Source organism: Carya illinoinensis, chromosome 12 (genome assembly GCF_018687715.1).
Source record: "Carya illinoinensis cultivar Pawnee chromosome 12, C.illinoinensisPawnee_v1, whole genome shotgun sequence".
In the NCBI taxonomy this organism is placed as follows: Eukaryota; Viridiplantae; Streptophyta; class Magnoliopsida; order Fagales; family Juglandaceae; genus Carya; species Carya illinoinensis.
Window position 1 is genome coordinate 2,717,123 of NC_056763.1, and position 14,526 is coordinate 2,731,648.

The following is a 14,526-nucleotide window of genomic DNA, read 5'->3' on the forward strand; positions in this document are numbered from 1 at the left end:
ACAGGATGTGGTAATGGGTCAAAAGTAGCATCTGTAGGGGCTGAGTAAGGTGGGGAAGGATCAAGAGACAATGAGGGACTCAAAGATTGAGAGTTATGGATGTCAGGAGAGATAGGTAATGCAGTGCTAGAATTTTCAGAATCAATGGTAATAGTATTAGCAGGAGGAAAACTTACAGAGAGTTGAAAAGGATGATCAGCAGCAGCATTAATCTTGGATGGCAGTTGCAATGTAGCATGTTCCTTTGCTGGAAAGGATCTTTCATCAAAAATGACATGTCTAGAGAGATAAACTCTACCTGAAAATGGATCAAGACAACGATAGCCAGCAGGACTGTAGCCAAGAAAAATACAGATTTTGGACCTATATTCTAACTTGTGAGTGGTGTAAGGCCGAAGTAAAGGGAAACATTTACAACCAAAGACCCTGAGTACAGAATAATTAGGCGCCATTTTGAAGAGTTTTTCATACGAGGATTTGTGGGTAAGAACAGCAGTAGGCAGCCTGTTGATGATGTAAATAGAGGTGAGGAAGGCGTCAACCCAATAGATGTTTGAAAGACCTGAATGGGCAAGAAGAGTGAGACCTGTTTCAAGGATATGACGGAGTTTTCTTTCAGCCAATCCATTTTGTTGTGAGGTGTGGGGGCAACATTTACGATGCATAATGCCATTTTGGGTCAAAAAGGATTGAAACTGAAGTGAATTATACTCCCCTCCTCCATCAGTTTGCAACTTTTTGATTTTACATGAGAATTGAGTTTCTACAAGAGTCTTGAACTTAACAAAATACTCATATGTTTCTGCTTTAGTTCGAAGAGGATAAAACCAAGTGTAGCGTGAAAAGTCATCCACAAATATTATGTAGTACTTGCAGCCACTAACAGAAGAGATAGGAGAGGTCCATAAATCTGTATGAATTAGTTCTAAAGGAGCAGTAGAGATCCTGTGAGAGGTAGAAAATGGAAGCTTTTTACTTTTACCAAGCTGACATGAATCACAAAAGGACTTCTCATTATCATTTGCATGAGAGAGTGGTAAATGATAATCTTTTATTATTCGAGAGACTAGTACAAATGAGGAATGTCCTAGTCTAAAATGCCACATAGGAAGAGTGGTCTTTAATCCAATAAAGGCAGTAAAAACATGGTTATTTTTGAAGAAAGATCCTTGAAACCGCAAGGGGTACAACCCATTCTCAACTTTGCCTTCCAAGAGTATGGCTCTGGTCTGATTGTCCTTCACAAAGAAATGAGAAGAGGTTAGGACAAAATAGCAATTGTTATCAGAACAGAATTTATTAATAGAGAGCAAGTTGGCCGAGGCCTGTGGACAATGCAACACATTTTTAAGATGAAAATGAGATGTAGATGAGTGAATGATGGAAGAACCAGTGTTTTGGATGGGAATTCCAGCTCCATCGCCAACTGTAACTGTGTCATGACCTTGAAAAGGTTGCTGGATGGTCAGGTTCTCCAAGTCATTGGTGATGTGCGCATTGGCACCACTATCAGCATACCAAGGTTGTTCATCCAATACTTGGTTGGTGTGAGCCACCATGGCAGCAAGCTGAGAAGGAGGATGCCTTCCTTGATAGGAATAATCCATCCTATGAAAGCAATCAATAGCTGTATGGCTGGTTTTTCCACAAATTTGACATGATGGCCTGCTAGTGTTGCTGAAACTTTGAGCATTATTTTGCTGTGGTGGCTTAGGTGCTGAACCTGCAGAGGGTTTAAAGGGCCCATTTCTTGGAGGGTAATTGTATGTTTGAGGATTTTTACCTTTCTTGTGGAAGTGGGGTGCTCCATTACGTGAAGGAAATCTGTTTTGTTGTGAGGAGTTGGACTTTGGCATAAATAAAGCAAAGTTTGTTGGATCAGGAGAAGGAGTTTGTTGTTTGAGGAGCATTTCATGACTAAGTAACTCATCTTGAAAGTCAAGAAATGTTAGAGGATTGTCTCTTGTAGCAAGAGAGAAAGAAGTGATAAATCCATTGAAGGAAGGATTAAGCCCACTAATAATGAAGGAAATTAAGTCCTCATCCTCAGTGGGTTTACCAACTGCAGCAAGTTGGTCTGCTAGAACTTTGGCACTTTGCAAGTATTCAGAACATGATTTGGTACCTTGAGAAAGGCATTGCAATTGTCTCTTTAGGTGAGAGACACGAGATCTAGATTGTGAGGCAAATCGACTGGCAAGGGCAGTCCAAACTTGGTGAGAAGTTTGCAATCCATAAATTGTGGAAAGCACCGATTCAGATAGGGTCATATTGATCCATCCGAGAAGGAATTGATCCTTCTTAATCCATAGAGCAGAAGCTGGATTTGGAATCTCTTTGCCTTGAGCATCAGAGATCAAAGTGGTAGGGCATGGTTCAGAACCATCCACAATGCCCATCATATCATGACTTCTCATAACAGGAACCAGTTGAGATAGCCATTGCAAGTAGTTGTTTCCATCAAGTTTAACCCCAGTTAATTGGGTAAAGGATGGAAAAACAAAAGGAGCAGCAGAAGTAGTATTTGGAGAAGCCATTGAACCAGGATGTATGAGCGTGAGCTGAATACAGCTCTGATACCATGAACAAAATCACAGAAAAATGGTTTTGGCTAACACACCAAACCAGTATATTGTATATTCATTATATAGTTTGTACAAGTCAATAAAAAAATCAAAAGATACACTCTTGAGAGATGCACATTATTTTTTATACAAGGAAGCAAATAATACAATTAACATAAATAAGATTGATTTGCTGAATCAATGGGATTACAGAGTTATATAGCAGATTTTGTAGGATCCATGACTCTTGCAAAGACTTGCCTTAAGTGTGAACTTCCATATTTGCAAGGCTTGCTGTCTGGAGGCTTGCTGTCATGATCTTGAAGAGGTACTCTTGCCATATTGGTAATGGTACTTCTTGGACACTCATTCTGTGCACAATCTGCAGAGCTGGAGCTTGAGGGATCTGATGTGGTTGCAGTAGATACTTTAACACCCCCGACTGAGTCTGGGGCCGATGTTGCTCGCCCGTCGGCGAGTACTAGTCAGCAGCCAGGAGTTACATCTGCTGGGGATGTGCGACCTGCTTGGGTTGATGCAATGATGACAGATATGAAGGCGCATATAGACCGACAGATCGATAGACAGATTGCGCATATAGATCAGGCTGTCGCACATCTTGCACATCATGTAGATGTGCTAAACAATAAGGTTGAGACATTGACTGGGGAGTTTCGATCTTTTGTAAACCAGCAGTTTTGAAAGTGATTTGTAAAAATTTATCATATTTTATTTTTTATTTTCGACATATGTAATGGACACAAATATTTAATGTATGTATTGTGTAGCTTAATTTCTACTCTTAATTTTTTTTTAATATAACGTTACTCAACCTTACTATTAAAAAAATATATATTATGGTTAATTTATGTAAATTAACATATAACGTTCGAACCTTATCACTTTAACGTTCGAATATTGGCGCTAATATATTAACGTTCGCACGTAATTAGTTAAAACGTTCGAACGTTCGCGCTAAAATTTTTACGTTCGCACGTCAATATACATAACATTCGAACGTTATTGTGACGTGCGAACGTATTATGTGAAACGTCCGAACGTTTTAAAATTCTTGCCCAACATTTAGTGACAGTTCTCACAAACCGTCACAGTAAATACGTTTTAGTCACAGTTTGGAAACCGTCACTATTTATAATCTGTCACTAAAAGCCATATTTGTTGTAGTGGAGCGGAATCAACCCATGGCATACAGTTCGATCCTTTTCACTAAGGTGTAACCGGTCTGGTTCAGTCTAGTTTTAGATATATTTTAAAATTGAATCAATGTATACCGATTTTTAAATTTGAACAACAGATATTGTACTAGTTATACCTCTAAACCAATACTTTTAGTCTAATTTTTCTGGTATATATAATAGTATATATAATATAGTATATAATAATATAGAGATAATATATTATAGTATATTATAATATTTATTATAATTGTATTATAGACTTTAGTAATATATTATAATATATAATATATTGATATATTATAGTATATTGTAATATATAGTGATATAGTATTAATATAACTATTAATACAATAGACTACAGTGCTAATATATAGTATTTATATAGGATTTTAAAATTTTAAAATATATTAATTAGTAATTTATCATATAATACAAAATTATTTTACATATAATTATATATTATTTATAATTTATATATATATAATATAAAAATCATATAAAAGAGATTTTATACAATATAAAAAATTAAAATATATATATGAACCGGTCCGGTATTAGAAAAAATAAAACCGGAACCAGATCGATTTTGACCGATTTTGAGAAAAATGAAATCGATACTAAACCAAATCCACTAGTTCGATCCAGTCCATTCCGATTCACCGGTTTTTTTTTTTTTTTTCATCCCTTCTTTTCACTATTGGCTTTTTGCAGTAATTTGGAAGGTAATTTATATTATTGGTCCATTCTATTATTTGTCTTTGCCAGTGGAATCGATTTGGCCGTCATATTATAAGCAATTGATTTGGAGGTTGCTAATCCACTTAATCTTGGAAGTAAACATGAATCCTGTTGAACTCAAGGTTTCAAGTTTCATGTGATTATAAATCTACACATGGATTTTGATGATAACAAATGAATTCAAAGAATAAAGAAGTCTCAAACTCAAGTTGTCTACACAATGGAGTCAAGCACATCAAGGAAACAAGCATGAGCAAGAAGGGAACAAGTTCACATTAAAATTATAGAGTAATGTTGTAAATCTTTTCAAAATTCGAAATTAGGATTAATGCTCAAAATTAATATTTTATCATAAAGCATTAAAATACATTTTCCACATGTGCATGAATATTTTTGAAAATTAAATTTGAAAATTTTGAAAGATGATTGATTGTCATCTTTTGCATGTGCATGCCTTGATTAAAGGGTTGAACTTTGAAAATATTAAAGATGATTGATTGTCATCTTTCACATGTGCATGTTTTATTTGAATATTTTCAAAAGTGATTGATGCTTTTTTAGACTTATACAAAAAGTAAAAGATTAGGTTTGAATTTTTTGAAAATGAAAGTGTGCCCATTTTGTCATATGCCAAAAGTAAAAGATTAGGTTTGATTTTTTTGAAAAAGTGAATGATGTTGTCTTTGACAATTGAAAAAGAAGAACCTTTTATTTGAATTCTTTGAAAAAGTGAATGATGTTGTCTTTGACAATTGAAAAAGAAGAACCTTTTATTTGAATTTTTTGAAAAAGTGAATGATGTTGTCTTTGACATGTGAATCTTTTTAAATTTGAATATGAAGTCTCATATGCCTATAAATAGATCATTTGAGAGCTTCACATTCACAACACCAAGAGCATACAACATTCATTCAAAGCTTTCATTCTCTCTTCTCTAAATATTGAGCCTTAATCCTTATTCATTTTGAGAGATATAGTTTGCGCTGTATTGTTCTTATTTCACTCGTTGAGGAGTGTTTTCTGATAACCTACCCACTATCAGCTTTTGTATCAGAAAAAGGGTGTGTATAACCCTTGTGTGTATAGAAAGTATTCTACACGGGGAATAGTTGAATCACCACGTGTAAGGTGATTGCAAGTGTAGAGGGTGTTCTACACGGATCCTTTGTAGCGGTGTTGTTCAAAGGTGTAATAGGTTTCTATCTCCAACTGAAGGAGGTTGAATAGTGAATTTGGGAATCCTCAAGGGGTAGCTTGAGGCGAGGACGTAGGCAGTGGGGCTGAACCTCGTTAACATACTGAGTTTGCTTCTCTCTTACCCTTACTCTTTATATTTATTGTTATTTCATATTTTGTTTATATTTTATATTATATATTTGATTTATAATTGTTATTTTTTTTAATACAACTCAATTCACCCCCCCTCTTGTGTTAGTCATCTGGGCAACAATTGGTATCAGAGCTAAGAGCTCTATTATAAGATTAACTATCTTTTGAGTTAAGATCTTATGGCTAACATTGCAGCTTCATTTGGTGAAGGTCAATCTAGTAGTCGGCCTCCACTCTTTTGTGGAGATAATTACTCATTCTGGAAAGTTAGAATGAGAATATTTCTTCAAGCTCAAGGTAGAGAAATATGGAAATGTATTGTAAATGGACCTTATATTCCAACAAAAGTGGTTGGTGGAGTAAAGGTCAAAAAGGAAGAAGAAGAGTTTGATCGTGAAGACGATAGACTTTATACTTTAAATTTAACTGCTATGAATTTATTATATAATGCTCTTAATGGAAATGAGTTTAATAGAATAATGAATTGCGCTACGGCAAAGGAAATTTGGGATAACTTGGAAGTAACTTATGAAGGAACTTCGCAAGTCAAGGAATCAAAAATTTATATTCTTACTCATGAATATGAAATGTTTAAGATGAATGATGATGAATCTATTTCTAGTATGCATACTCGTTTTACTAACATCATAAACAACTTGACAGCTCTTGGCAAAGTTTATTCCAAGGTGGAGATAGTAAGAAAAATTCTCAACTCTTTACCAAAACGTTGGGAATCAAAAGTTACAGCGATTCTTGAAGCTAGAGACCTCAAGAAGCTCGAAGTCAATGAACTCATCGGGTCACTTATCACCCATGAGTACACATTGAAAAGAGGAGAAGAAGAAGGAAAGCCAAAGAAGAGCTTAGCACTTAAAGCTGTTCCTCATGAAAGTGAAAGTGATGAAGATGAGGAAAATGACGATAAAGATGAAGAAGTTGCGATGATAACAAGAAGAATTCAGAGGTTCTTAAAGAAAAATAGAACTCCTCCGAGAAAATCTTTCAAAAAGTTTTCCAAGAAAGATTCAGGTAAAAACGACACTTTAATTTGTTATAAATGCAATAAACCTGGTCATATCAAGCCAGATTGTCCTCTGCTAAAGAAAGATCGAAACAAGGGCAAGAAAGCAATGAAAGCTACATGGGATGATGATTCAAGTAGCTCAGATAGTGAAGCAAGCAATGAAGAATCAGCAAATCTTTGTCTTATGGCTAAAGATGACATTGAGGTAACAAATTTTGATAATATTGAAAATCCTTCATATGAAGAATTGCAAAATGTTTTAGAAGAGATTTATGAGGAATTTGAAAAATTGGGTATCAAGTATACTGCATTGAAAAAGAAAAATTCTTCTTTAACAAACGAAATTGAAATTTTAAGAAAAGAAAGTATCATTTTGAAAGATGAAAATTTTGAATTGAATAAGAAGAAAACCGATTTAGAAAATATTGTTGAAAACTTTACGAATGGAAAAAGAAATTTTGAAAAACTTCTTGGTAGTCAAAGATGTGTTTTTGACAAGGCAGGTTTGGGATATATGCCAAAACAAAAATACAAACCTTATAAAAATTTCTTTGATAATCATTCTACCTCAAAGACTAATATTCAAAATTCTTTTCATAAAAATAATTTTGTCAAAAAAGGATATTATTATAATCATTCAAGTTTTTCATATATGTCACATGCTATTTGTAATTTTTGTAATAGAAATGGTCATAATTATCATACTTGTCCTATTAGAAGAAATCATACAATGACTATTAGGGCCATATGGGTACCTAAAAATCTTGTTTCTTCTAATACTAATAAATAAAGGACCCAAAGAACTTGGGTACCAAGAAAAATCATTTTAATTGTTTTTATAGGTATGCATGAAGTCATCCACAAGCAAAAATAAGTGGTTTTTAGATAGTGGATGTTCAAGACACATGACGGGAGACAAGACTAAGTTCTTTGATCTTAGATCTAAAGAAGAAGGACACGTGACATTTGGAGACAACTCGAAAGGGAAGATCGTGGGAATAGGTAAAATTGGTAATGAATCTTCTCTCATAATTGAAGATGTTCTACTTGTTGAAGGTTTAAAACATAATCTTTTGAGCATAAGTCAATTATGTGATAAAGGATTTACAGTTACTTTTAAAATGGATAAATGCATTATTTTGAATAATCATAATTGTAATATTTGTTTTATTGCTTTTAGAAACAATAATGTTTATACAATTGATTTTGAAGAAATTACCTCACAAGATGCTATTTGCTTGTCAGCTCAAAATGAAACTAGTTGGTTATGGCATAGAAGATTAGGTCATGCCAACATGGAACTTATTTCCAAACTTTCAAAAAATGATCTTGTGAGAGGTTTACCAAAAACATATTTTCTTAAAGACAAAATTTGTGATGCATGTCAATTTGGTAAACAAACAAAAACTTCTTTTAAAACTAAGAAACATATTTCCACTACTAGACCATTGCAACTGATACACATGGATCTTTTTGGACCAAATAGAGTTGCAAGTCTAGGAGGAAAATATTATGCATTTGTTATTGTTGATGATTTCTCTAGATATACTTGGGTCATCTTTCTTACTCATAAAGATGAGGCACATAATGCCTTTACCAAGTTATGCAAGAGAATTCAAAATGAAAAGGGCTATACTATTTCAAGTATCCGAAGTGATAGGGGAAAAGAGTTTGTTAATAAAAATATTGAAACATTTTGTGATGAAAACGGTTTTATTCATAATTTTTCTGCTCCTCGAACTCCTCAACAAAATGGGGTAGTAGAGAGGAAAAATAGATCTCTTCAAGAGATGGCAAGAACAATGCTCAATGAGAACAACTTGCCTAGTTATTTTTGGGCCGAAGCGGTAAGTACTGCATGTTATGTTATAAATAGAGTTATGTTAAGGTCTAAATTAGATAAAACCCCCTATGAGCTTTGGAATGAGAAAAAGCCCAATATTGGTTACTTTCATGTATTTGGATGCAAATGTTTTATTTTGAATGACAGAGATAATTTAGGCAAGTTTGATGCAAAATCTGATGAAGGTATTTTTCTCGGGTATTCTACTAATAGTAAAGCTTATAGAGTATTCAACAAAAAGACTTTGACTGTACAAGAATCTATGCATGTAGTATTTGATGAATCTAATTCTCCACTCTCCAAGAAATCTATTGATGAAGAAACAGAAGGTATAAATAACACAGAAAGTCTCAATCTCAACAAAGAGAAAGCAATAGAGGAAGTTCAACATGGAGCCATCAGGAAAGATCATCAAAATTTAATACAAGATGCAACCAAATAGTGGAAATTTGTGAAAGATCATCCAGTGGAACAAATTTTGGGAGAACCTTCACAAGGTGTAAGTACTCGATCATCTCTTAGAAATATTTGTAATCATACTGCTTTTCTATCTCAAATTGAACCCAAAAATATTGATGACGCACTTCTTGATGAATCTTGGATTCTAGCTATGCAAGAAGAGTTGAATCAATTTGAAAGAAATGATGTTTGGACACTTGTTCCTAGACCCAAAAATTATACTATTATTGGAACAAAATGGGTTTTTAGAAACAAGAAAGATGAGTCTGGAGTCATTACTAGAAATAAGGCTCGACTTGTAGCCCAAGGTTTTAATCAAGAAGAAGGAATCGATTATGATGAAACATATGCACCTGTCGCAAGATTAGAAGCTATTCGAATGCTACTTGCATATGCTTGTTATAAAGATTTCAAACTTTTTCAAATGGATGTTAAAAGTGCTTTCTTAAATGGTTTTATAAATGAAGAGGTATATGTTGAGCAACCTCCAGGTTTTGAAAATCATATTTCCCCAAATCATGTTTTCAAACTCACAAAAGCACTATATGGACTTAAACAAGCTCCTAGAGCTTGGTACGAGAGACTCAGTGGTTTCTTGATTGAAAAAGGTTTTTCAAGAGGAAAAATCGACACAACTCTTTTCATTAAATATGAAAATGATGATATTCTTTTGATTCAGATTTATGTTGATGATATAATATTCGGTGCTACTAATGAAAATATGTGTCAAGTTTTTGCTAAGACTATGCAGGAAGAATTTGAGATGAGCATGATGGGTGAACTTACATTCTTTCTCGGATTGCAAATTAAGCAAGCAAAAAGTGGGACATTCATCAATCAATCAAAATATATTAAGGAATTATTGAAGAAGTTTGGGATGGAAAATGCTAAGGAAATTGGAACACCAATGAGCCCATCAACTAAACTTGATAAAGATGAATCCGGTAAGCCAGTTGACTCGAAGATATATCGAGGTATGATTGGTAGCTTATTATATTTAACAGCCAGTAGACCAGATATTATGTTTAGTGTGTGCTTATGTGCACGTTTTCAATCATCTCCAAAAGAATCACATTTAATTGCAGTTAAGCGCATTCTTAGATATCTTAGTGGTACAATTAACCTAGGGTTATGGTACCCTAAGCACACATCTTTCGATCTAATCAGCTACACAGATGCAGATTATGCTGGCTGTAAAATAGATCGAAAAAGCACTAGTGGAGCATGCCATTTCTTAGGTCATGCATTAGTTTCCTGGTTTAGTAAAAAACAAAATTCTGTTGCACTATCTACTGCTGAGGCAGAATATGTTGCTGCGGGTAGTTGTTGTGCTCAAGTTCTCTACATGAAGCAACAACTTGAAGATTTTAAACTCATGTACAATCACATTCCAATCAAATGTGATAATACAAGTGCTATAAATCTTTCAAAGAACCCAATACAACATTCTAGAACTAAGCATATTGAAATAAGGTATCATTTTCTTCGAGATCATGTGCAAAAAGGTGATATAATGTTAGAGTTCACAAACACACACGATCAGTTAGCAGATATTTTCACAAAACCTTTACCAGAAGATAGATTATGTATGATCAGAAGAGAAATAGGTATGATGCATGCTATGAATATCTCTTAAAAGATAGACCAGAGTCAATAAAAATAGAGATAGATTTTTTTTACTTTTACATAAATTTGAGATTCTTAGCCTCATGTTTGAGACGCTCATTCTCTTCATACAATATCATGTCATTCTTATTCATGGGAACCGGCAAGCGGAATGAAGAATCTAATAAAGATTTCAACTGTTTATTCTTCTACCGAATGATTCCTTCCCTTGTGTGAGACTCTTGAACAATTTGTTGAAGTACAACAATTTGTTCTTTGAGCTTTTCAACTTCGTGATTTTTGGCTTGTAGCCGCTGAGAAAAAGCCACAATAGAGGAAGAGTAGCGAGTCCCAAGACTCACCAAGTCATAAATAGCATCAGAATCTGACTTATTAGTCAGATTATTATTTTCTTGCTGCAACATGGCACCAATGGTAGCTGCAGAAAGAACAGGAGGTTGAGATGCAGAATGCCTCATGGATGGATCTAGAGAAATGTTAGAAGAATGAGCCATTGAGAAAAGAATAGAAGGCTTAAAACGAGAATGCCGAAGGAATGCAGATGAGTTATAGAGATGAGATGAAAACTTGATGCGAATTAGATGAACTTCAGGACTGATTTTATAGAGATAGCATAAAGAATAAGACAAACTATTGTCTCTTCAAATCTTATTTAGTCAAAAGAAATACAAGATATGCTGGACACACATTGTCAAAAGTTTTCTTACTAAGCCAGCGAGATTAACAGTAGATTGTCCCTATTTTTCTAGTAAACGATGAACCTCTGCTGTTATCTGCCGATGTTGACCTTGTATCTGAACCCTTTCTCGTTCCAGCTCCTCTATTCGTGGTTGCAGATCATGAGCATACCAATCTGCAAATTTTTTCAACTCTTGGTTTTCTTGCTTTAGCCTTTTATTCTCACTATCCTTATTAGCAAGCTTCTGTCGTAACTCAGATATTTGCATGTTAAGATGATCAATCTCACTCACCCTCGCCATTAACCTTCGAGACAAGATCGTAACAGATGCAGCATATTGACTACTGAGCATTCTTGATTCTGCAATAATCTCAGAATCAGTCTTACTAGAAAAACGGTTCACTGCTCCTATCATGGTATTGACGGCCTCAGGAGAGAAGATTGATGATTGATGCATCAAGGGTTCCTGATTCAAGTCTGGAACATTAGTGGAAGAGAATTGCTCAGCCATTCTATCGTTGTGGAAAAACAGAACTCAGGTCAAGAAGCGATTATTTTTTTTTTTGGCATCCGATAGATGAAAATGATCATTTTTTTTATAGAAACTCGGAGCCTTCAATCCCGTTTGTCAACAACATCAGGCGATTGTTTAAATCTTCAGTCGTATTAAATTCATAGAGTTAGGCCTCGAGGCTTTGCAGCACTTGTCGGGTCACGGACGGCTCCATTTTTCAACTATCTACAGTGACTATTAAACGCATCGTTTTCTTTAGTCCATTTATTTGCTGCCGATCCTTTTTAATGATGCCAAAAGGGGGAGAAGTGTTAGACTAGAACATTAACACTGTTTAAATTGCTAAACTTGTTATATATGCTTGGAATTATATTTATATTTTTGCTTGAAAAACTAACGCATATTTTCAGGGGGAGCTTAAGTATTAATACAGGTTTCAAGTTCTATCAAATATTTGTCATCATCAAAAAGGGGGAGATTGTTGAACTCAAGGTTTCAAGTTTCATGTGATTATAAATCTACACATGGATTTTGATGATAACAAATGAATTCAAAGAATAAAGAAGTCTCAAACTCAAGTTGTCTACACAATGGAGTCAAGCACATCAAGGAAACAAGCATGAGCAAGAAGGGAACAAGTTCACATTAAAATTATAGAGTAATGTTGTAAATCTTTTCAAAATTCGAAATTAGGATTAATGCTCAAAATTAATATTTTATCATAAAGCATTAAAATACATTTTCCACATGTGCATGAATATTTTTGAAAATTAAATTTGAAAATTTTGAAAGATGATTGATTGTCATCTTTTGCATGTGCATGCCTTGATTAAAGGGTTGAACTTTGAAAATATTAAAGATGATTGATTGTCATCTTTCACATGTGCATGTTTTATTTGAATATTTTCAAAAGTGATTGATGCTTTTTTAGACTTATACAAAAAGTAAAAGATTAGGTTTGAATTTTTTGAAAATGAAAGTGTGCCCATTTTGTCATATGCCAAAAGTAAAAGATTAGGTTTGATTTTTTTGAAAAAGTGAATGATGTTGTCTTTGACAATTGAAAAAGAAGAACCTTTTATTTGAATTCTTTGAAAAAGTGAATGATGTTGTCTTTGACAATTGAAAAAGAAGAACCTTTTATTTGAATTTTTTGAAAAAGTGAATGATGTTGTCTTTGACATGTGAATCTTTTTAAATTTGAATATGAAGTCTCATATGCCTATAAATAGATCATTTGAGAGCTTCACATTCACAACACCAAGAGCATACAACATTCATTCAAAGCTTTCATTCTCTCTTCTCTAAATATTGAGCCTTAATCCTTATTCATTTTGAGAGATATAGTTTGCGCTGTATTGTTCTTATTTCACTCGTTGAGGAGTGTTTTCTGATAACCTACCCACTATCAGCTTTTGTATCAGAAAAAGGGTGTGTATAACCCTTGTGTGTGTAGAAAGTATTCTACACGGGGAATAGTTGAATCACCACGTGTAAGGTGATTGCAAGTGTAGAGGGTGTTCTACACGGATCCTTTGTAGCGGTGTTGTTCAAAGGTGTAATAGGTTTCTATCTCCACCTGAAGGAGGTTGAATAGTGAATTTGGGAATCCTCAAGGGGTAGCTTGAGGCGAGGACGTAGGCAGTGGGGCTGAACCTCGTTAACATACTGAGTTTGCTTCTCTCTTACCCTTACTCTTTATATTTATTGTTATTTCATATTTTGTTTATATTTTATATTATATATTTGATTTATAATTGTTATTTTTTTTAATACAACTCAATTCACCCCCCCTCTTGTGTTAGTCATCTGGGCAACAAATCCAATAAAAAGTAGATGGGCAGTTCGGAATTATACAACAAGGAGAAGCTATATATGAACGTTTTATGGCGTATTGATGTCCTCTGGAAACGATTTGTTGCACGGAGAAGCTGTCATTTGGTGGGACTCAAAGAGGCAACTACTATTCATGAAGTTGGGACTAGTGGAAGTCGTCACTTGGCAATGGTTTAAGAGAGAGTTTGTTGACTGCTTCTTCCCTACCAGCATGAAGTAGCAAAAGGCAAGGGAGTCTGTAAGTCTAATTCAAGGCAGTATGACTGCTGAGAAGTATGCCACTAAGTTTATGGAGTTGGAAAGGTTTGCCCTATAGCTCATCTCCACAGAAGAAATGTGAGCAGAACATTTCCAAAATGGATTGCAACCACAGACACAGAACTTTCAAAGGCTAGTGGAAGTAGCTTCCATTACTCGGTTTACTTATGTCTATACTTGCATTAATATTTGTCATTAATGCATTTTAAGCATTTGTTATGGAGTATAACTTACTGGCATTCTTTAAAATCTCACCCTGATAATCCCACTACAATTTTACTCTTCAAAGACATTGATACAGATCTTGACAACAAGGATGCATATGAACATGGAGACCCAACACAGCTAGAAGAGTGAAATGGACGCCTATCCCCATTAGGATATCATTTGTTGTTATTTGAAGTATTTTGATTTGAGTGACTTTGGTGGACAAACTGTATGGTTGTAATAACTTGTG

At 34.3% G+C, this 14,526-nt stretch overlaps 1 protein-coding gene across 1 annotated transcript; it reads left to right on the forward strand.

Moving 5' to 3' along the window:
- Positions 1 to 6,042: 6,042 nt before the first annotated feature.
- LOC122290115 lies at positions 6,043 to 10,720 on the forward strand (the record flags this gene model as incomplete). Its single annotated transcript, XM_043097663.1, has 4 exons — positions 6,043 to 6,642; positions 7,736 to 8,980; positions 9,164 to 9,193; positions 9,515 to 10,720. Coding segments are annotated over 4 exons (3,081 nt in total), but the record flags the coding sequence as incomplete, so codon positions are not given.
- Positions 10,721 to 14,526: the final 3,806 nt, after the last annotated feature.